Source organism: Coloeus monedula, assembly GCF_965178545.1.
Source record: "Coloeus monedula genome assembly, chromosome: 4".
Lineage (NCBI taxonomy): Eukaryota > Metazoa > Chordata > Aves > Passeriformes > Corvidae > Coloeus > Coloeus monedula.
The window spans coordinates 19,263,160-19,286,054 of record NC_138784.1 but is presented as its reverse complement, the minus strand read 5'-3'; the positions used below and the strand labels follow the sequence as shown (position 1 = coordinate 19,286,054).

At 48.0% G+C, this 22,895-nt stretch overlaps 1 protein-coding gene across 3 annotated transcripts; it reads right to left on the bottom strand.

Annotated features, from left to right (window-relative positions):
• Positions 1-3,285: 3,285 nt before the first annotated feature.
• Positions 3,286-19,190, bottom strand: SINHCAF (SIN3-HDAC complex associated factor). Of its 3 annotated transcripts, none has more exons than XM_082281042.1 (8): positions 18,239-19,190; positions 13,425-13,484; positions 12,458-12,531; positions 11,003-11,150; positions 9,249-9,348; positions 8,189-8,315; positions 6,668-6,818; positions 3,286-5,773 (listed from the first exon to the last, which is right to left on the bottom strand). In XM_082281042.1, the coding sequence occupies exons 4-8, from the start codon at positions 11,128-11,130 to the stop codon at positions 5,611-5,613; spliced, it is 669 nt and encodes a 222-aa protein (XP_082137168.1). In that variant the 5' UTR covers positions 11,131-11,150; positions 12,458-12,531; positions 13,425-13,484; positions 18,239-19,190; the 3' UTR covers positions 3,286-5,610. The 3 variants fall into 3 exon arrangements, with proteins under 3 accessions (XP_082137168.1, XP_082137169.1, XP_082137167.1); XM_082281043.1 differs by lacking the exon at positions 18,239-19,190 and adding an exon at positions 15,727-15,753; XM_082281041.1 differs by lacking the exon at positions 18,239-19,190 and adding an exon at positions 13,934-14,130.
• Positions 19,191-22,895: the final 3,705 nt, after the last annotated feature.

The window sequence follows — 22,895 nt, the reverse complement described above, 5'->3', positions numbered from 1 at the left end:
CTTGTGTTTGCCCAGGTAAAAACTACTTTTTTTTTAAATTTTTATTTTTGGTGTCCATTAACTCTTTGACGAGATGAAATTAAAGCAATTAAAGCCCCAGTTTCCTGCGCTTTTGAGCAAGGAAGGGCGGAGATGAGGTCTGTGCTCGGGTTTTGTGGCTGGAGAGCGGGGCCGGCCGTGCCGGTGCAGTGCGGAGAGCCGAGCGCTGCTGGCGATGCCTGAGCCGCGGCAACTCACAGCTCGATCCCGGGGCTGCGCCGGAACTGCAGCCGGGAAAGGGACACTGAGACTGCAGCCGGGGATGCCCAGGACGCTGCGGCTCCGGCCGGGCATGCCAGGGATGCCGTGGCCGCAGCCGGGAATGGCCAGGGCGCCGTGAGCGCAGCCGGGACCGGGCACTGCCCCTGCGCCCAGCACCGGCCCGGGCCAGCGCCACCTGGCGGCCTCCGGGAGTGGCGCAAAGCGGCCCCGATGGCTCCCGCGGGGCCCGAGGTTTCCAACCCCCTCATGAACGCCCGGGGGCTCCCCGCTATCGCCAGGCCGTGCTGTAGAGGTCGGCAGTAAGGGCCACCCGTGCCACCCTTCTTTGCAGCCCGATTCCCCTATTCCTTTCCAAGAAGTATCACCTACGGCATGTTTCCCCGTCCATTTCCAGTGCTCTCCCATCCTCTGGCTTCTGCAGGGAAGTGGGGGGCCCAGTTCTCAGTTGAGGCATGACACTGACTGTGGTGATGAGACATCAACGGTGAGGGTGAGGGCTGAGCAGGATCATGAGCTGTCCCTTCCCGTGCCCAGAACTGAGGGTTAGGACGCCTGGGCAGTCTGCCCCTTTCCAGTCAATTTTCTGCTGCGCCGGAGGCGATGGCGATTAGATGTCCCACACTCCCGTAGTGATAACCTCTCTCTCAGGTACAGTAGAAACTATTCTCCAAATAACTCTCACTAATAAATAGAAAAGAGATGCAAAACCTAAATTCATGATGACAGATGGCAGGAAATGTTAGTGTCACATTCATTTCTAGTACACTTGGGATTTGGAGTACACAAGGGTTCTGTGTACCTTTTTGTCCTCCCAGAATGTGTAAGTTCCCTATAGACCCACAACTGTTAACCTACCTGTTCTTCATTAATGGAATTCAAAGCTGCTGCAGGTAAACACAAACATGAAATTTCCAATGGAAACGCCACCAAAGAGCAAAATAGGGTTTGCTGAAAAGGCTAGGTTGACTACATGATGGCCATCATGACCATTTAGATACCTCCAACAGCTTTACAAACCCTACATATAGTTATCCTGAAAAGGAGCATGGGTTTTGTGTTTGTTTACTGTAGATTGTTTACATGGAGGAAGCCAGCAGCAGTTCCCTGGTGCAACTTCCAGTGTCTGAGAAAGTGGAAGTGGACAGGAGCTGGACATGTGCTCCCTTTCCTTCTCCTGGACAGATGTGCAGGGGAAGGAGACAAAAAACAAGAACCAAAAGGGAGTTAATTGTGTCTCTGATGTTGACACTTGCAGGACCAGGTCTGCAGAAGACATGGCAGACTGCTCTTACCCCTGATCTGGACAACCTAAAAAACTAAGTTAAATGATACAAAAACCATTTAGGAGGAGTTTCCCTTTTTCTTACATTGTATTGAAATGAAGTTTTTATACGACTTCAGAAGAGCTGTAACTTTTTGGTCACTGGGACTGAATTGTACCCAGTCATCTGCTCATAAAGCAGGTCTCATGCTCAGTGTTGTAGAAGTGACAGAGAGACTTTAAAATTGTACAAATCAGAATAAAATTACTCTTCATGCAGCACTACACAAAAGCAAACAATTCGCCGTTGCATGCTTTAACAGCAGCACTGGACACCCAGCTCAGGCTTTGGAGATCATGGATCTGCTCCCTGTCCATTGGTGACCTCCAACAAAATATCTTCTTGTCCTATGCCATGTTTCTCTCATATTTCAATACAATTCTCTATAAAGCACCTTTATAATGCAGGCAGGTGTTTTAGCAGATGTCACACTTGTCACTGTGATAGCTGATCCAGGTGAAGTACGGGAGGGCTTTCCACCCAGGATTTTGCCTCCTGATTTTGTTTCACATCCGTCTGAAGATGCCTTCCCAGTGTTCCCAGAGGAGCTTCCTCCTCTGCAGCTGTAACCCTCTGATAGGTTTTCTGTCCCACAAAGCCATTTATCCATCAACACAGATGTTCTCAGCACCCAGAGCTTACCCTGACAGTAGCTATAGTCACTGGTGTGCAGCAGCAGAGAGTGAGAAAAGGAACTAATTGTTTGAAACAGGGTGGAAAGTTGCAAATAATTGGTTACACGGTAGGTTACCTGCTTTAAACCACCTTTTGGTGCACCTGCTTCTCTTAAGTGACTTAACATAGACTACACGTTTGGTGAACTGAATTATGCCCAAGGTTATGTTTAGGCATCTACAGCAGAAAATGTAAATACGTCAAAACCAGATGCTATTGTACTACAATCTGGCAGTCTATGCAGAGCTTTCACTGAAATATTTTCTACATGAGTCTCTGATTATCATTGTGCTCAGTTTGTAAGAAAACAGCCAGTACATCAGCAGGAATAAATCAGCGTCTCCACTGAAGTCCAAAACAGCCTCTTGCAACAAGCCATCATGCTTAAGGTTGCAATGTTTTCCCCATTATCTTCTAAACTCAGTTACTCAGTGACAGCTCCTACCAGAGACCTTGCTCCCACCAGTCTGCTGGAGTTTATCCAGCTGACCGTGCCTGCCGTGGGAAGCAACGTGCCAGGCTCCAGCTTCAACAGAGGAGCACGAGTCTCTTCTACCAACTCCACTGGATCTGGAATGGGATGTTTCCAAATGCTGTCAGCACCAACCCATCAGTGCTGTTACTTCAGCTGGCCTTTGATGAATGCTGGTGAACTACAGGGAGAGAGCAAGCCCCCTGGGAACCCAGAATGCCAGCACCACATTCCCAGCAAAGGAATTCCTGACACACACGAAGTGCCAGGGGAAAGCTCTGTTATTCTGCCCTGAGACAGCTGTCTGTCATAATAAACACCACCTCCTTCCCTTGCTCTGCTCTTCTTTCCAAATTAAATAGGAAGGGAATTACTCTACTCCTCCCCTCAAAAGAAGGCTTGGTCTTGTTCAAATAGAAACATGGGTTCCCTAGGCTGGGTGCAACACCAAATCTAATTAACAGAAGAACAGAGCTGAAATAAACACAGGAGAAGTTGCTTATTTTCTAAATAAGTCTAAATTTATTCATTACCCTAGTAAAAAAAAAAGTTTGGATTACAAGTGTCTGAACAGTATAAAAGTACAAAACAGGTTCCATAGATTTCTAATACATTAATACAAAGTGCATGACTACTCATTTTGCATTACTACTGGGAATGGAAGAGGTGGGAGGGAGTAGGGGAAGCAGTTGGCGGTTGAAATCTAGCAATAAATAAATAAATACAGAAGAGATGATCCGTATCAGAGCACATCCTACCACCAACACTGCAGCCTTCTTAGGTGTACAGAATTACTGATGCTGAAAACACAAATTCACATGAAATAGGTGTCTGCAAAAACAGCGAGGACTCTTGCTCAAGCCCTTATTAGACATGACCAACCTAGTTGTGCCTTTATACAATCAAGTATCCATTATATCTATGGCTGGACTCAATGGGCTTAGGTATTTTTCAACCTGAACGATTCTATGTGGCTGAGAATAAAAGCAAGGTAAGCAGCTTTGTCCTCCCTTAAGAACCTCAGAGTTTAGGAAAAGCAAAATGAGTCCAAGGAAAGCTCTAAACTGTAAGGCTGTGATAAGTCAAAGCCCTGTTTCCCCTGATTTTCTTTCTCTCCAGAGGTTGGCTGACCCAACAGGAGAGGAAAAAAGAAAGAAAAAAAAAAGCTTTGAGGGTAGAGGCTCCTCTTAAAACCTGCGTATCTTTCCCTATCTATATTTTCATTTGCTAAGTATTCCCATTTCAGGAACCAAGACTACATGGAAATCCAGTCCTAAACCCTACCCACCACAGTATTATGCCAATGACTCTCACAAAAAAAGGAAAGCTTAGAATCATAAAATAAGCTGAGTTGAAGGGACCCATCAGGATCCACTCCAGCTCCTGGCCCTACACAGAACACCCCAAGAATCACACCATGTAGCAATCCATTGTAGGATATCCCAAAAGAGTAATAGTAAAAAAAAAAAAATTTCCCTCCCCCTAAAACCAGGAAAAAACCAACCAAACAAAAAGCAGAATTCCCAACTCACACAAGTTAAACCTTCATAAAACGAACGTGAAGCAACTTGGAGCTAAAACTGCAGCACAATCTTCCAGGAAGCTGCTTCCACCCTACAGGCAAAGCAGAGTTTGAAGGAGTGTCACAACGATTTGCACATGAGCTTGTCTGGGAATCTGTGTAGAAAGTATTATCTTTTGATCGCGTATGCAAACAGAGCTGCCTTGATTCAGCACAGCACCATTCTTAGCAGAACTTTTCAGATTCACTATTCACAAAAGCGTTGATCTGGCAGTTGCTTAAACAAACAAACGAAAAAAAAAAACCCAACAAAACCCAAACACAGAGAAGCACTGCAGGGGAAGGGTTTCAAAACAGTTATTGTGAATCCAGACCCCAGGCTGCAAACAGATTATGTCCCTGGACCAGAGCCTGATTTGCTTAGCAAGGGGTTTGGTTCTTTGTCAGGTCCAAAACCAGGAGGAGTCTTGTTTGTGGTCACATTTCAGCTGCACTGGGCCAACAGAGAACAGTTACTCGGTTTGGGCTGTCATCTACACCTGACTTGGGCATCAATGTGTTTCTTGGTCCATCTCTAACCACCAGGGGTTACTACACTAGGCCCAAAGTGCTTGCTGCTGCCTTAAAACAAAGTAACCTCCCATTTTGCTATGGTCAGTTCTTAGGTAAATCTTGCTCCTTAGCTGAGATGGAGAGCTCTCCCACCCCTTTCTCAAGAGCACTTTTATGCTGGACGCCTTCTCAGATAGCTACCACTTGTAGTAGAGATGTCTGCAGATTACCAGTCTGTGTCACAAGGAAGGAATGAAATATTTGTCTTTGTTATGTCAGTAGTATAGGGTGAAATCTCCACACCTTTAAAAATATATATTTATATAACTAGAGAGGTGACTTATAACATTTCTATGTATTAGTTCATCTTATTGACTCATACATGTCTAAGAATGAAATATTTTCTTGGGGATTTAGGAAGTTTGCCAACCAACTTTTAAAGAAAAAAAAAAAAGCCTTACAACCACTGCTTCTTTCAATACAGAAACATGAACTACATATACTTTAATATACAAACCCCATCCTCATATTCACTTGGGAAGTGAGTGTGGGGGAAAATTAGACAACCTCGCAGCAGCATTCAGCTTTGCCAAGTGTAACGTAGCATCTTAAATATTATGTACAGTCTTTCTGAAAGGATACAAACTGGCTTCAGAGTTTGTGGAACTGTAGCAGTAAAACCCAAAACAGTTCTAGGGAATAGTCTTTTGGCAGCATAGCAGGTGTCCAAAGTGAATAGTCACTTTTCTAGTATTTTTCCAGAGAATAGGAGGATCTGTATAACCTTCTGCAGCTATCCAAGGAAGTCACCACTCTTCTTGGGTGGAGATTGCTGGAGATTGGGGTCCTTCTTGTTCTGGCTTTTCAGTGGCAGACTTTTTATTGCTACAACAAGGTTTGAAGAGATGAGTGTCTATGAGGACTTCTCCAAAACGCCCTTTGTAAATGATTCCACAGCAGACCTTTTGCCTGGAAGAAATGGCAGGGAGACAGATACTTTGTCTGTTTAGAACATACAGAGTTCACAAACATGCAAAAAGTAAGTCTGACCCCAGACACTACTTGACTGACCCTCCAGCCCAGAAGAGAGGGGCAAAAAGACTGCTCATAAACAGAAAACAAGTCTGTGTCTAAATTCACAACAGGTCTTTGAGGAAAAAAAACAAAACAAAACAAAAAACCCAATATAAAAAAGGACAGAGAAAAAACCCAAACATGTCTATACAAAGCCAAGTCTCCCCACTTTGCTTCCTAGAGAAGTTTCAGACACACAGTCATCTGGGCTGAACTAACCTTGGCTACAATGCACTTGCAAACATTACTTGAGAGGAGGCAGCAAAGTCGCAACAATTGCAATTGAGCAATTAGCTAAACAAGGGATTACTGTGTCACAACAAGCAATAAAAGATAACAAGCTCGTCAGCTCCCAGAAAACCTTGTGGTTTTCCTCCCACTCCAGAATTTTTTTTTTTTTCCAAATGACTACCATAACAGGTCAACCAAATCAAATGCTATGTTTTGCTGGCACGCTGAGAGCACTCTTGTATGTAGCAACACATCGTATCTACAGGGCATCGTTTTAAGAAAAGATAATGACAGACTAGCCTATTACCTGCTACTCCCAAAACCAGCAAAAATACTTCCCAGCAACTGTTCTAGTGTTTAGGGAACTGAAGGGAGATAGGGGAAAATGTCCTAAATACATGGCATTTCTTTCCAAACATGGACAGACAGGTGTTGTAAAATGCCCCGTGACTTAAATTATACCCTTAAACCAAATAAAGATGAAGAGGCAGAATCAAGCAGCACGTATGCAAAGTGAGCTTGCTGCCTGCACAGAGGGCACATTCTGTTGCTTTTTACCTTTTCCAGTATGTGAGATCTAGGAAGGAGAACACTGGTGTTCTGCTGGCCCCAGCGCTCATCTCTGTGTCCGAGCCATCATCCGACTGGTTACTGTAACAGGGAGACTGAGCTGGGGAGGCACTCGAAGTGGTGCTGTGGGCATCAGAATCTGCAGGGCAAAGAAGAAATGCAAGAATCAGGACATGCATCCAACGACTTACCCTCCCCCTGTGGATTGGGAACAGAGACACATGTTTTTTAATTAGCAAGAAAAACCTAACAACAACCCATTTATTTCACTTGCTCCTGCCTGTTTCAATATACAGAGTGTCAGGATTTGTGAAACAGACTTCAGAACTGGAGGGGGTCCTTGTACATGAGGGATTGGAAAGAGGTTCAGGATGAGGCTTCAGCTTCTGGTTCTCAAACATAGCCCACACAGGCCATGCTCCGAAATTACTGGGAGATCCCTCAAGACAATGGGGGTCTATGCTCCAGACTTTCTCTCTCACAGTTCATTTCCTCTCTCGCCCTTCCAGGTCAAGTCCTGCAAAGCTCTTCCCACTTGTGCACTTTACATATATATATATATATATATATATATAAATATATATATTCTCATTATGTGTTAGGTAGTATTGAGCTTTTGCTGGATCAAGGCTAGGAACTACAGACTCAGTGCAGACACACACACCTTAACAGACTACTCTCCTACCTTTCAGCTGCCACCTCTAGCAGCTACAGTAACACAATCAGATTAACTACAGTGCCTTGAGTGAGGAGATAAAAGCTACTCGGGTCAGGGCCTTTACTGATTCTTAGGAGACTTTTCCTTCTGACTAGGTAGGATAATTGAAAGAGAGACAGAGAGAGAGACCCCAAGTCACCAACAGTTAAGAAGCTGGAAGGTTTGCTTTAGAAGAAAAGCCTTAAGTACTGACATATATTTAGAGCATAACTGGCAGATGGTTTTGTTGGAAAGCTCTGAATCCAAGTCTATTTGGAGAGTCCATGTACCAGTGGAAAGTAATCAGAGACCGGCAGAGGAAGGTAGAAGGAAACATTGTAGGAATTTAAAGGGCAGGTAAATCTAGGTTAAAAAACACGTATGGAAGAAAAAGATTGTAATGTTTCTTGGGAAAAGAGAGCTGAAAATGGCCATAGCACATTACTGAAAGCAGGGAGAAGCCTCTTCCAACTTCAGTTTCAGTGAGATCTTTGCTGAAGACATTCTTTCTAGGGATATGTCATTTAAGTGTGGGACATAAGCTACAACTGCCTGCACTTTCAAGCCAGACTCCCCACACCCCCTTGCCACTTCCCCACCTCTGCCTTGCAGCCCACCCTGCACACAAGCTCTTCCTTCTCATTCCACCCCATCCCCGAGCTCTCAGAGGATGAGGGGCTGTAAACACAGGGAGAGCCCAAATGTGTGAGTGCACAGCTAAATCGAGAGGGTGATTCAGCTTGGCCCTTTAACAGTGAGCTGTGCTAGGGGAGGCTGAAGTTTATCGCCAAAATCTCTTTGGATCCACTTACTGTGCCGCTTGAATTCCTTTTGCAGTTTGCTGATTTGATTGCTCTTTATTCTGCTTCCAGACAGAGTTTTCATTTTCTTTGGTTTCAATGTTGTTTTAAGGCTGGGTCCAGCCCTGGCATCTACCACCTAGAACACAGAAAATGCATGTCTGATACTTGTGCATCGCGCCCAGATACTGCCCCATTCGATACAGAGGTACTGACTTAGCTCAAGGTGTTCAAAACAGTCCAAGGCAGTTCTGTGCACTGACACTCATGTTTCATTTAAATCTGTCAAAATCTCAGCCTCAGTAAGAGGCTGAGTCTGCAGGAAAACACAGCAAACTAGTTTAAAAAGTACATTTGGTTCAACTTTTGCCAACTTCCCATTTTTTACATATTCAGTTTAGAAACAAATAATTGTTTAAGGTAATACAGGTCCAGTTAAGAGTGTCTGCCAAGCATTTACACCCTGGAGTTTTTTGGAGGTTTTTCTTTAATCATAAATTTAACTTCTGAGTAAAGCTAGTGGTAGCAATATCCATAGTTCTGGCTGCCATTACTATATCAAGGCATCCTGGATAAAGATTATTACACACACAAGGAATCCTGATCATCTTCCCAGCCCTAGGCCCGAATTGAATTAGATGTATCAAAACAGAATATACGAGTGAAAATAGCTGCAAGATATTAGTCATTGTAATTATCTGATTAAATGAGATTGATTTATGTGTTGCCTGAGCAAGTCACCTTGCTTGGAAAAAAAAAGCAACCGATTTTGGATAAAGGCCAAAATTAAAATGTTTTGAGTGTCATGAGAGACTTTTGGACAAAGTTATGAGCTTGTGAGAACAAGGCATAACAAGGGAAGTCAGTCTGTGACTGCATCTCAGGCTTGCATAATTACCATTTGCACATAAGCAGGTAGGAGCCACATAGCAGGAAATACTCCAGGAAGGATTTAGAGATGCTGAGGGTGGGAAGGGAGAGTGTGGGTGAAAGAGCAAATGCCAAACCCATGCCAGCACCTCCCCGCTCTAGAAAGAGTTAGTTTGGGGTAGAAGAGAAATAAATTACTAACGTGATTCCAGTTTTTTTTGGATCCTGCTGGTAATTTTTTCCATCTTTTCACCAAAAGAACACAGGCATTGCAAATATCTCCTGAACGAGCCTCATGAAGCCTGGTAAAAACAGAAGCAAAGATCACTTAATAAAATAATAAAAGCCCAGCCCCACTTGGTAACACCAAGTATAAAAAATTGATGAGTAAGAAGGGTTCTGAAATTCTGGTTTTCTGGCACTACAATTCATCTGGGATGTTCAAACTGCACCATTTAAAAACCAGGTCTCACTTTCAGAAAGCACTCTTCCACACAGAAATAAAAGGTGTCACAATCTGCCTCTGTTCTCACCCTCCTGCCTTCCCAGACAGGCACTGAAAACAACAGTCCCATCACCTGCAGGTTTTGGAATTCTTTCCCCCAAAACCAAGACACAATTGCAGTGGATTGGTTAGTTTGGAGCAGGAGGAATAATCATGTTATTCAAACGTACACTTGGGAACAAACATCAAAAGCTTACTCAGGTCTTAACTTTCTCACAGAGCTTCAAGGATGAGTAACAAACACCACCTAAAACACTCCCACATAAGCACAGGATAAGGTTTCAGAAACAGCAAGTCACTGGAATGACAGCAATACTTGCTCCCTCTAACAAGCTTTCTTCAGGAACTGTCTCTACTGCTAATCCCTGCTAAAAAAAGTATAGGAGGGAAACACTGCAGATTTTTTCAGCTATTTAAATAGGAAGACTCTGGATCATTTATAGATGAATGAGGCAGGCTCAGATAACCATTATTTGCTCAATGTTTAGTCTGCATTTTTACCTTGGCAAACATATTTCAGATAGCACAACAGTGGCCCTGGTAAACTGCAAGCTGCTTTACTGCAGTTAAAAAAAACAACCACCAGAAAAAAAGCAATGGATCTGCATACAGCCTTTGACTGCCAAGGACAGTAGTCAAGAAATATGATAAGGAAAACTGTCACCGCCAGACTTGTGTACAAAAATCCAAGGTGAACACAAGCACAATGAAGTTCACTACATGAGTATTTCTAGAAAAAGTGGGGAAAAGGGAAATACTTATACAAAAATTTCAAAGCTCTTCAGAAGTAGCCAAAAACTAAAAGGTCACAGTAACTGGTACAAGAAATCTCTAGTATTTATACTTTTATTTACCAATGCTTTCAAGTAACATTTCCTAACTGGAAAGCTAATCACTTTGCATCAGAATGGGTTTCCAGTGAGAAGTTTTAATAACACATTGCTATGTCCTGTTTGAACAAAGACACCAATATTCGTAACAGGGTACTCTGCATACACCCTGCTGAAACTGCTAAATATTTACTCATCCAGTTTTATCTAACATTCTTGAATCTTCAGAGCCACAGAAAGTCCCATGGATCTGTAGAGTTCATCATTTTGTGTAGGTATTTACACCTCTATGGAACCAGCAAAAAATGCACAGTCTGAGAGAAGTCTAAAATCCCTGCATGTGCTGTGAGGTGGGAGAGACACGAGCCTGATCCTTTGCTATTAGGAATTAACAGCTCTCCACTGGCAGTGACAGCAGATTGAAAATCAAATGCTACCATACACAGCAGCAGAGGATCCAGCCCCTCCTGCTCTGCCCAGGAAAGCTGTGAGGAAGCTGAAGGCAGCCTTTCCCCACAACTCCCCTCTGCTAACCTAATCTTTCAGAGCAAGAAGGACAGTACATCAGGTTTGCAGCTCAGAGATCAATGCCAGAACTGCTGACTGAGGCAAGAATCTTACCCAAAACAATTCTGGAAATCCTTTTCATAACGTTTGCTGTCAGTGAAACGAGAACTGGAAGACTTAGCTCTGCAAATACAGCAGCCCTCTATACTCCGGTACATCTTCGGTTTGTGAAAGCCAAACATCTTTTCCTCCCAGCTGTAGCCTGCGAAAACAAACAGAAACTGGTGTTAATTATCACTGTTAGATAATTAAAGAAAAAACCTGCTAGATTAGGGCAGAGTGTTTTTATGCCATGTTGCCTGAGAAGCACAGATACACCTAGAATGCAGTTGTTAAAAAAATTATGTAATTAACAGCTGGAATATTAAGCAATACCCAGCAGGACCCATAACAAGCTCATTTACTGCACAAATCTACTCTAAGGGCACATCTACAACAGCACAATGCAGATGTGTGAATGCAGCTGACCTGGCCAATGAAAGCCCTGTGCATGTGGCAGGACAGGCTGCAGGACAGGCCAGGTGAACCTGCCCAAGCCCCTGGATAATGAGTTGGCACCTGAACTCCGGGTCACTGAACTACCTCATCATCACCACCGCCACAGGTGCTGGTTGGAAACACCCCTGGCAAACTTTGCTGAGAGTGAGTAGGAGTCATTTTAAATGAGCTGCAGTCATACCCCTAGGCTGTAGGGCAGACATACCTGAAAAGCTGCTCTAAAAACAGCAGGGTGGAGTCCCACCCAGCCCTCAGTGGCCGTCTGCCCTGCAGGACCCAGGAGCACTTCTCTGTTCTCAGGGCCTGGGTGAGCATCCCAGCTCCATGTCAGCACATGCTCTGTTCTCACCCTCCTGCCTTCCCCACCCTGCCTTCCATGGGAAGGAAACCTAGCAAGGAAAGAAAGGGCCAGGGAGCAGGACCCTGGGGCGCACCTCAGCATGTGCCTACCACACATCCCCTGCCAATAAGGCTGGAACTCCGGTTACAGGGAAGTTGCTGCTTTGTAACAGCTCTGCGAACTCAGCACCAGCCGAGAAAGCCAAGAATGCCCTCCTGCTCTCAGAGATCTGCCTATTCTCTTCAGTACACCAAGGCTGGGATTTGCTATCAGAGCAGGTATCATACAGCGGAGCCATTTTCCAGGCAGAAACTTTTCAAGTTAGTTACTGCAGTCAGCATGCTCACCCCCCACCCAACCAGCTCTCCCCTAAGTTAGTTGTTCCCCAGTGCCAACTCCTGTTGGGCACAGTCTGACACGGCATGAGATGCTGTCAGAGCAAACAGGGTTCCCACAGCACTTCAAAAACCCAAACCAACAACTGAGCAAAGCTGGTGCTCTCCTGGCGCTGGGCCTGGACACGCAGCAAGTCCTCACAGGCCACACAGCATCTGTCTGATAACACGGGCAGGGACTGTTCCAAGCTGTTCTCTTTTGAACAGACCCTGGTGCAAGGTTTGCCTCAAGCACCTGCTGCAAGGAGCGAGCCACCTCTGCTGCTCACCACGTACCAAATGCTCAGAGAGGGGACAGGCCTCTGGCTGCAGGAAGCTCCAGGAGAATAGGTTCTCACTGCTAAGAACTTCTGCTTCAAAAAAAAATTAAAATTACATGGAGTCATGCAAATTACACAACATTTCCCTCTCTTTCCTTAACAAAGGCCAAGCTATTGAATTCTTTAAGAAGTTAACAAAAAACTACTGAATGACCTGGCAGCTCAGGCAGGACTTTCAGGAGAGGAGCAACTCCATCGCTTGTGGAATAAGCATGGTGAGAAGGAACTCTCAGTCACTTCTCAGTCCCAGGTACTGCCAAGTCCCAGTGACCCAACTCAGGTTACTGGCTAATGTATGTGGCATAGGCACCTGCCCCCAGATCTTCCTTGCAGGAAGGCAAGGGCTGTAATCCTTTTGCCCTCCAGTGGGACAGAGAAAAATAATCTGAAATCTTCCGTCTACACTGCCAGGGCTTGCCACATCATTATGGCAATAAAATATTTTGAAAGGCAGGTTCAGGTGAGGTGAGAAACATGCTTCCACAAAAAGACAATACCCAGTGCCACGCTCACCTGACTGAAAGGGAGATGGTGTGCAACGGGAAGAGACCTCATGCATTTCTGTGGGACCACAGCAAAAGCTAGGGAACCACCCAAGCCTAGCCACAGTCCCACACAGAGGTAAAAATACAGCCCCCCGCCCCACAGGAGAAGATTAAGAATACAGCAGCACTGCAAAAAAAACATGCAGCTTCCCAGGCTCCTGAGAACAAGAGAAAAGTAAAAATTGTATCCAATATTGTTGGCTAATACTCTTACACAAAATCCATTAAGGAACCTGTTTCCAGCTGAAAGTGTACATGTTTACATTTCAGTCTGGCATATACAAGACCACTTGGTGCTCACTGAGGTTGTGGCTCTTTGCAATTACTACTGCACCAACATTTAGAAAGACTCAACTCTCCATTAAAGCTTGTCTTCACCTTGTAGAGCCTGTTGATGGCAAGGGACTTGCTCAAGCTGAATGCCAAGATCCTCCAGGCCTAGGAGAGAGATGGAGAGGGTAAGTCTTTCCTTCCCTCCTGTCCCAGCTCACGCTGTCTTCCACAGGCTTGGAGTGCTGAATTCCTTTCTTCACATTTGCAGCACAAGGAGCTCACCTAGAGCTACATTCTCCCACGGTTAACTTGTGCAAATATCCAGCAAAGTGACCCCAAATGCTGTCAGGCTTCTTAGGAAATAACTGCTCCCTGTATTAGTACAGCATTGGCCTCGAGGCCAGGAGCAGATCTAGTAAGTAAAAGTAGGTATCCAAGTAGTGACCTGCTGAAAGGGCTCCTTGAGGGATGGTCAGACTCAGAACTTCTCTCAGCCTCTGCTGGATGCGTAGCAAATGAACGCACAGTCAAATCAGGTCAATATTCCTGACCTGTCAAGAAAATAAACAGCAGAGTGTCTAGGCAAACACTTGGAGTGTTTTGTTTCTAAGTACCTGATGTGCTTCTTCAAGAGACACTCCTGAGGACGCTGCTCAACAAGCCTCTGGAGATCTAACAGCAGGCTCACTTGGGAATTTTCAGCTTCCAAACAGCAATTTTAGATGTTGTTTGACTACTTCAATGTTAAATCCGTGGTCTGGTACTTTTCTTTAGAAAGTCAAAAACTCAGTGCTGCCAAACTTAAGCAACAAGAACATCTCAACTACTACATGGCAAGAAACAACTATCAACAATGTCGTTTACTTCCTAGCCCAGTCTATTCCAGCAATCCAGACAGTGATAAGATGATCTGTGTCACCAGCTGGTATTTACACCACAGCAGAATAAGACGCATGTTTTACAATCAGTGTTCTGGCAAAGACTGGAAAACACATATATTCTGAAAATATTTTGGTTTGCATCATTGCTGCCATTGTCACAGGAGCAGCCTTTCAACACCATCCTTCAATAGAAGGGAAACTAGTGCCATCTGTTTCCCACTTGATGAATGGTCAGCAACGGTATTACCACACATCATGCCTGAATGGGGAAGAGCTAGTAGCAAAACCAAAAGTTAAACAGATTTCTCTGACAACTGCATCCAAGTGCAGTTATAAATGGAAGGCGTCAGTCCAGTCACACATTTAATCCTAAACAGTTGCCATTTACCATTATACACTAAATATTCTGTCAGCTGGAGAGCTTAATAGCTAATATGGACTTAGAAGTAAATATGACTGTGCCCTTTAAAAGGTTTAACTTGAAAGCTTTGCAATTTAGATCTCGAATTAGAGCCAGGGATTTAGGCTGCTGGCTACCCTAACACCTGAGTCTTAGCTGTGGAACTTTAACCATGTGAAACTCGGGACAGATAAAAGAGATGGCAAGTAGAAACTAAGCAACTTGACTAGAAGTTAAAAAGCATTACACAACATAATTCCGCCAAATCTAAGCATGTTATTAATGCCATTTAACTTTGTTATTATTTGCTAAATTTAAGCATGTTATTAAAATATATCAGCAGTTTCACAGAAGTGAAAGGGACAGGTCCCCAAAAAAGAATCAGAAATCTTTGCAGAGCGTTATCTGTCATTCTGCAGAAATAGAGATTTGTACACACTAGCTGGAAAGCAGTATTCCCCTCCCCAAGCCAGGGAAAAAGTGATACTCCTTCTCCCTGGTGTCCCTCTCCACAGCTTCTCCCTGCAGAAGCTGCTATTCCCTCAAGTTCTGCTTTACACCACTGCTTTAGCAACTGAAATGGACTCAGAAAAGTCTCCAGGAAAATGCTCTCTCCATTCTCCTGCTGTCTCACTTTTGAAAAAGCAGCATCAAAAATAGAAACTTGTCTTGCAAAAGAGAACAGTAAAGTCATGAAGAGTCAGGAAGAAAAAAGTAGGTAGTAAATAAAAAAAAAATCCCCACACCCTGCTTATTACCTTTGTGAAGGGCTGGTACAAAGCAGCATGCATCATACGTGTGTGAAAATGGTTTTATGTTTTTGTTACCTGTCAGGACTAGAATTTGGTGCTTAGTTTTCTTTGCAAAAATTAATTTGATGATCTAAATTAAAAGGAGGCATTGCTTCAGATGCTCATTAAGTTTTCAAGTTAGGGAAGAACTTCTGAACTCTTACATTTTAAAGTAAGCTAAGCCACTTTCATTTGCTTTTCCAGATTCCTTCTGCATTCTTTCTGATCACCCAAGAATGAAAACCTTTTATAATAGAAAGGACTGAATTCCTAGAAGACAGGCATGTCTCCCTTTGTAACACAATTACCAGGCCGGTGGGAATGAACATGCTCACCTGCTTCTTGCAAAGCTGAAAGAGAAACATTCCCTGGAGTTATGGGAGAGCAGAGGCATGCCAGTCCAAATACTCAGTATCCTCCTCTCCTCCCATCTCCCCACTCTGACCTGGGATCGTTCACCCTTTGTGCAACCCAAAACTGCCAATACCTTTGTCAGAGAGAACAACGATTTGATTTCCCTTTCCGTGTGCACAACAGCCTTGGCACAGCCTCCCTGAAGCTGGGCTAGAGAAAAATACCATCTACCCTACATATGTTGATGCAGCCCATTCCTGTCAGTAAAAACCTCACAACTGTCATCCCTACAGCATTTCATTGGAACTAAGAAACACAGTCAAAACTATAGTTTTTTTTCTTTTAAAGGGAACTAAACAGATGCCTTAATATAGAAGGAACATACGTGCTCTGGCTTTTGCATCTGCAAGAGCATGCACCCAGGCACATGCACACACATGAAAAATGCTTCCAGAGCTGTCTACGGCGCCAGAAGCGGAGTTGCTTGTCTCACAATAAATTCTTAGGCCTGCCCCTCTGCTGAAATAAACTGCAATACCTCTACTGAAAATCAACTGTAGGACAGAGAACTGTACATCAACAGAGGAACTGATCTGTATCAGAGACTCAACGTAAACATACCTCCCCTGAGTTTACAGGCTGCTGCAAAAAACCCTTGGAAGAGAAGTTAAAATTTGATCCCTCAAAAAAAGAACATTTTAACGTGCACAAAGCCAGAATGCTCCAAGGATGTTAAAAGACCAATCTAACTGGAGTCATCTGAAAATGCAACTTCAGTACCTGCAAAAATATTTTTTTACTGTCATCTCTCCCTATAGTTTAAAACAGACGTTCTAATAACCAACAACCATAACCTTGGAATTGTGCATAGTGTATGCTCTTCTGGTCCCCTATTCCTCAGATTCTCCTTCCACTTTCCTTCCTCTCTCCACCCAAAACAACTTTACTTGGGGAAAAGCTCTATTTGACCCCTACAGCCCAGGAATGTCTGAATGTCACAGCACGCTGTGGAATTGTCACTTGATGAGCTGAGCAAAACCAGAAAAGGACAAAACCACATCTTCAGGAATCTCTCCTCTGACAAAATAAGCAACTCACTCTTTTGCTGGTAGATGTCCACAGCCACTTTTGTGCGCTCAGGGCTGAAGTGAAATCTCAGCACAGCCGATGCACCCAGCAGCAACTACTAAGCATGTATCAAAAATCAAATTGGACATTTCTTTCCCATGCTTGAGTCTCCATGGCATCCTGGCTGGGTCACAAGCTGTTCCTAGTTACGTTTTCAGAAGCAGCCAAGTCATAAAGAAGCCTGCTCACCTGTTGGATTTTCCCTGGGAAGGAAGTTCCTAACTCATTTAAGCTAGAGAACTGAAAGGCTAAGCCACGTGGGTGTTCCTCTGAACTGCCATGTGGTTAGTGCTCCAGAAGGGATAGGCCAAAGCATGAAAACAGTAATCAGTAAGATTTGCATAGGAGGAAAAAAATTTCCAAACCTGTCCCACCTGCAGACATTCTATCTTGAAAGATGACTTCCCCCTGCCTGAAACTCCCATTGCATAACTAACACCACACTCAGACTGAGCATGAGCCCAGCAAGGAAAACTGGGATGTTCTCACCCATGTGCTGGAGTTCAGTCTGTGATGCTTATCTGAGTACAGTCACCACAGCTGTTATGATGCTGTCTGCAACCACCTGCTACTGAAAAAGCATCACAGCCCCTCGAGATCATGAGGCACTGAACAGTTTTGGTTTGTGTTTTTTGGCTGGGTTCTTTTATGTTTGTTTTTAAAGAGGGTAACATACCTGGATGGGGACTTGAACAGAAGGAACAGTAATTATTTGGCAGAATAGCTGAAGTGACTTCATTAAAAAGGATACATTCCATGTCCTTAAGCAGTATTACTGGTCATTTCACTTGGACTTTGGACTGAGCACATTCTACAGAAACGCAAAGGCTTGAGTTGTGAAATGGAGTCTTGCCCAGGTAATTTTCAAATCCCAGCACACCCGCTTCTTCTTTGTGTTAAAAAAAAAAAATGCTACAGGGGGTGCAAGGATGAAGCTAATTATCAAGTAGGACCATGTGGATGTCGTTCATGTCATTATGAAAGAGGTACAAGGCATCAGGTGTTAAGAATCAATGCAAAGCAGAGTTTGGTAACACAGAAAGAGCTGTTCAGTATGAGTAAGACAACAAACCGTCACAGTTGTAACTTTATTTTTAACCTCTGTGAATTTATCAGCTTTTTTAACATCTTCTACAAAGAAGTCAGTGGCATTTTCTTCTTAAAGGAAGACTGAATATGTAGGCAATTAGCTCCTTTTAGAGAATGAATTGAGGAGGAATTTTTCCCAGAGGCTCTGGAACTCAATCCCACCTACTTTCAGTGGGAGCTGGATGTTGCATGCCTGTAGGTGTGTTTGAAAATCCCGACTTGCTACTTGCTGATTCCCTACCGCGGACCACAGATCCCAAGAAACTGAAAATTCACCTGTGTAACAAAGGAGTTAAACATCCACTGGTGTCAGCAGAAAGGTTTCCAGTTCACTGCCTGACCCTATGGTGCAGAGTTTGTGCAATCTTTTGCACAAAAGCTGTAAACTACACAGTGGATCTGCCTGCGTGCAGAGGGGCGAGAAGGGGATGCGCACACCCTGCACATGGCTGCCAGAAACAGCATCACCTTTGGAAGCAAGCACACAGAGGAACAGAGTTTGCTGAGGAGCCACCACCCTCACCGACTGCCTCGTCCAAGTACCCATGGCTGCCAGCCTGCCACCTTCCTAAGCGCCACATTAAAACTCAAAGCAAAAAAGAGCATCACAGGTTGTGCTCAAGCACAGCCATAACTGCAGTGCTGTTACAGTTGCGGGCTCAGTGCAGGACGCGGGGCCTTCTCCTGCCGCTCCCCAGCCACGAGGGGACGGTGGCAGGGCCCGGCCTCCAGCCCAGACACGTGTTCAGGGCACAGCAGCGGGCAGCATCCTGCATCAGCTGCCTGCAGCCTGCATCGGCTGCCTGCACAGCCACAGCGCCGGGGGGGCAGCTCCCAACTTTTTTGCAATTGTAATGTTCATTGAATAATTTAGGTCCGATGGACGGGCCGTCAGTCGGGGAGACAAGGCTCTTTGTAGGATGAACCGGGGCCGTTCCCGCCAGGAAAGCGCCGCTGGGGGGGCTCCGGGCCAGGCGGGATTCAGCCCTGTTCGCTGTGTGCGGGCACGGCCCGAGTAAACAACAGGTTTGGCAGGTCCCTTTAAATCCCTTCAGCTACACGCATCCGGACAGGGGGGTACGAGAGGAGACGGCAACTTTTATCTCACCGAAGCGAGAGCACAACGGGGAGCAGCAAGACTGCGAGTTTAAAACAAAACAAAAAATTCCCAACCCCAAATAACAGCGCTAAAAAACGCCCGAAAAGGCAGAGCCCGGTCGCGCCGCTCCCGCCGGGCACCGGCGTGGCCCCGGGCACGGCCCCGCTGCCCCCGTTAGTGCCGGCGGCTGGAGCGGCGGCCGGGGCCGGGCGGGCGGCGGCGCCGGGAACAAAGACCCCCCCCGGGGCACACGACCTACTTTCTCGGGCGGCCCCGCCGGTCAGGTGGAGCGGCGGGAGCGCACACGCGGGTGGCCGCAGCCCCCCCGCCCTGCACGGAGCTGCCAAGCGCTCAACTCGCCGAAAGACGAGTAAAATTAAAAATAAATTAGAAGAGCACAGGAAGGGGAAGACGGCGCGCCAGGGAGGAAAGCCCCGAGCGCAGAGGTGGGCGCTGCGAGGCGGCCCCCGCGCTGCAAACGCCGCCCCACCACGCGGTCGCGGAGCAGCCGCCCCATCCGGCGCGGGGGGAGCGGCGGGAAGCGGCGATGGAGCCGCGGCCGCACCGCGGAGCGCTCGGACCCCCGCCCCAGCGCGGTGACGGCCGTGCCCCGCCGCCCCCCTCGTCCTTCTCCCCGTCCTTCCCCCCCCGCTCCGCGCCGGTTCCTCATGGCTCGGCCCTGACGTAATTCAAACATGGCAACAGTTTCACTTCAAAGGGCCGCCGCAGACCTCCCGGCAACGCGGGCACGCCGCGGCGGGGGCGACGCGGACCCCCGGACCCCGGCGCAGCCACGGGGCGGCCGGCGGGGCCTGCCTGCCCGCCCGCCCCAGCGCCGTGCGCGCCGCGCGGTGCCGTACGGAGCGCGCGTGCATCCAAAGTTTCACCGCCCCTCCAAACTCCTCCAAAACCGGCAGCCAGCCCCTAAAAAACACCGTCCTGCGCACGACAAGTGTCACCCCACCGACACCCGCCGCCCCCGGGCCGAGCCCCCGCCGGGCGCGGACGAGCGCTTTCCCCCAGCGCGCCGGGGAGCCGCGCCGCCCGCAGCACATGCGAGCCCTTTGTTTTCCCTGCAGCCGGGCGCTGCCTACGTGCCGCGCCGGGGGCACGCCGGCCGCCCCGCGCCGCACAGCCCTCCGGAGCCCGGACTTAAAACTTGTTGGCGCCGGGCGCGGACACACGCCGGCAGAAACGGGAGCCGCTTGCACTGGCGCCGAGCTACGGGAGCGGCAGGACGCCATCGCCGCCCGCCGCACCGTCCCCACGCCGGCAACGCCGCGCACCGGGCCGGGGGCAGGACGGGGAAGGCCCCACGCCGCGACCCGTGCGACCCTGCACGTGTCCCGCCAGCCCGTGTCCCGCCAGCCCACGGCCACACGTTTTGTTCCTCTCTAGCGTGCACGGACTCGGACCCCTCCGCATTTACTAATGATAACTGGAAACAATAAGAACTGCCCCCCTCTCCCCACGTGAAACACAGGGAGGGAGGGATGGCGGTCGCCAGCGGGTCCCCCTCCCCTCCGCCACGCCGCTGGCACCAACTTGTGCGCGGGCGCTACAGGTGTGCGCTGCGGGGCGCGCCGGGGCCGCACCTGCGGCACCCGTTCCGCACCGGCGGGGCCGCGCCGCCCGCGTGGCGAGCCGGGCCAGCCGCGGCCCGGGAAAGGAGCCCTGCAGCCCGCCATCGCCAGGCAGCCCGGTTTTCCTAACCCGCTCCGCGCCTCAGAGCTGCTTTCGGAGTTAAATTATCGGGAACTGGCTAGTCTTTCCTCCTAAAGACTTGGAGATTTAACCGTACTTTGGGGTGGGGGGGGCAGAAGTCAGAGTTCTAGGGATGGGTCCGCAACAATGCGGGAGGCGTTTCTCTCCGCTCTCACATCCTTTAAAACTCTACTAATCGAAGAAAAAACCGGAGGAAACGCAGCTCACAGAAGCCACGCGCGTGTCAAAGTGTTTCAAGGCGGCAAAGTCTTTTTGCCACTGCAAAACTGCGGACAAGCTCCGGTGAGTAACTTGGAACGAACAGAAACCACCGGCTGCTGGGAAAAAAAAAAAGAAAATCCCAACACCGACAAAAAAAAGGAAACCCACAATGAGCAAAGAAAACGAAAAACCCCGAACAACAAGAAACAAGCAGCCACAAAACTCAGTTTGAAGCCGCCGCTCCCTGTCGCCCGTACTCTCGCTCCCTCCCGCCCGGGAGAAAGGGAAGGCATCACTCACCGCCGCGCTGCGCCCACCAACACCCGTGCGGTGCGCGGCGCTCCCGCCGCTGCGCGCGCTCCCCGGCTCCCCGCGCTCTGCCGCCGGCGCGAGCCCGCGGCCCCCCCACGCCCCGCCCACCCCGCCCCCTCGCCCCGCCCCTCGGCCGCTCTGCGCAGGCGCGGTTCCCACGGCTCCATTCTCCTCAATCGAGCCCCGCCGGCTGCGCGCGCCCCATTGTCCTTTTAAGGCAGAAAGGGCCGCGCGGGAAGCGCGGGAGGGGGCGGCGCCCGCCCGTGACGGCGGAGGTGACTTCACGCACGCGGCGCGCGCCCCCGCCCCGCCCCCGGCCCCCCGCACCTGCCTCGCGCCGCCCCGCCCGGAACAGCCCCCGCGGGACCGCCCCGCGAACGCAGCCCCGAAACATCACCGCAAACACAGCCCCGAAACATCACCGCAAACACAGCCCCATAAACACAGCCCCGAAACATCACCGCAAACACAGCCCCATAAACACAGCCCCGAAACATCACCGCAAACACAGCCCCATAAACACAGCCCCGAAACATCACTGCTAACACAGCCCCATAAACACAGCCCCGAAACATCACCGCAAACACAGCCCCGAAACATCACTGCAAACACAGCCCCATAAACACAGCCCCGCAACATTGCTGCAAACACAGCCCCGAAACATCACCGCTAACACAGCCCCATAAACACAGCCCCGAAACATCACCGCTAACACAGCCCCATAAACACAGCCCCGCAACATTGCTGCAAACACAGCCCCGTGAACGCAGCCCCGAAACATCACTGCTAACACAGCCCCGAAACATCACTGCAAACACAGCCCCATAAACACAGCCCCGAAACATCACCGCAAACACAGCCCCGAAACATCACTGCAAACACAGCCCCATAAACACAGCCCCGCAACATTGCTGCAAACACAGCCCCGAAACATCACCGCTAACACAGCCCCATAAACACAGCCCCGAAACATCACTGCTAACACAGCCCCATAAACACAGCCCCGAAACATCACCGCTAACACAGCCCCATAAACACAGCCCCGAAACATCACCGCTAACACAGCCCCATAAACGCAGCCCCGCAACATTGCTGCAAACACAGCCCCGTGAACGCAGCCCCGAAACATCACTGCTAACACAGCCCCATAAACACAGCCCCGAAATATCCTTCAAACACAGCCCCGGGAGCACAGCCCCGCAACACCACTGCAAACGCAGCCCCGCAACACGACCCTGCCAGCCCCGGTGACACGCCGTGACGCACGGCGCATCCCGTCCCCGCCGCGCTGCCTCTCCGCCCCGAACCCCGCGGGGCCCTCGCGGGGGAGCGTCACGGCCTCCGTGAGTAACAGGGAAAGTTTTTTTTCCGTGTGGGGTTAACTTTAAAGTTCGTTTTTTAAAGCGCTTTAGAAGTCATGAGTGGCTTATGTAATTTTTCCTGCAGCGTCACAATGAGTGAATTTAAAAAGTCACGTCATCGCAACCTTAGGGTTCACGCTCTTTCGTGCAATTTGGGAAGAGCTGCTTCACGAGGCGGCTGGCAGGTTACGTTGAAATAGATTTCCCCTGAAAACTGTGTCAGACAGATTAGCAT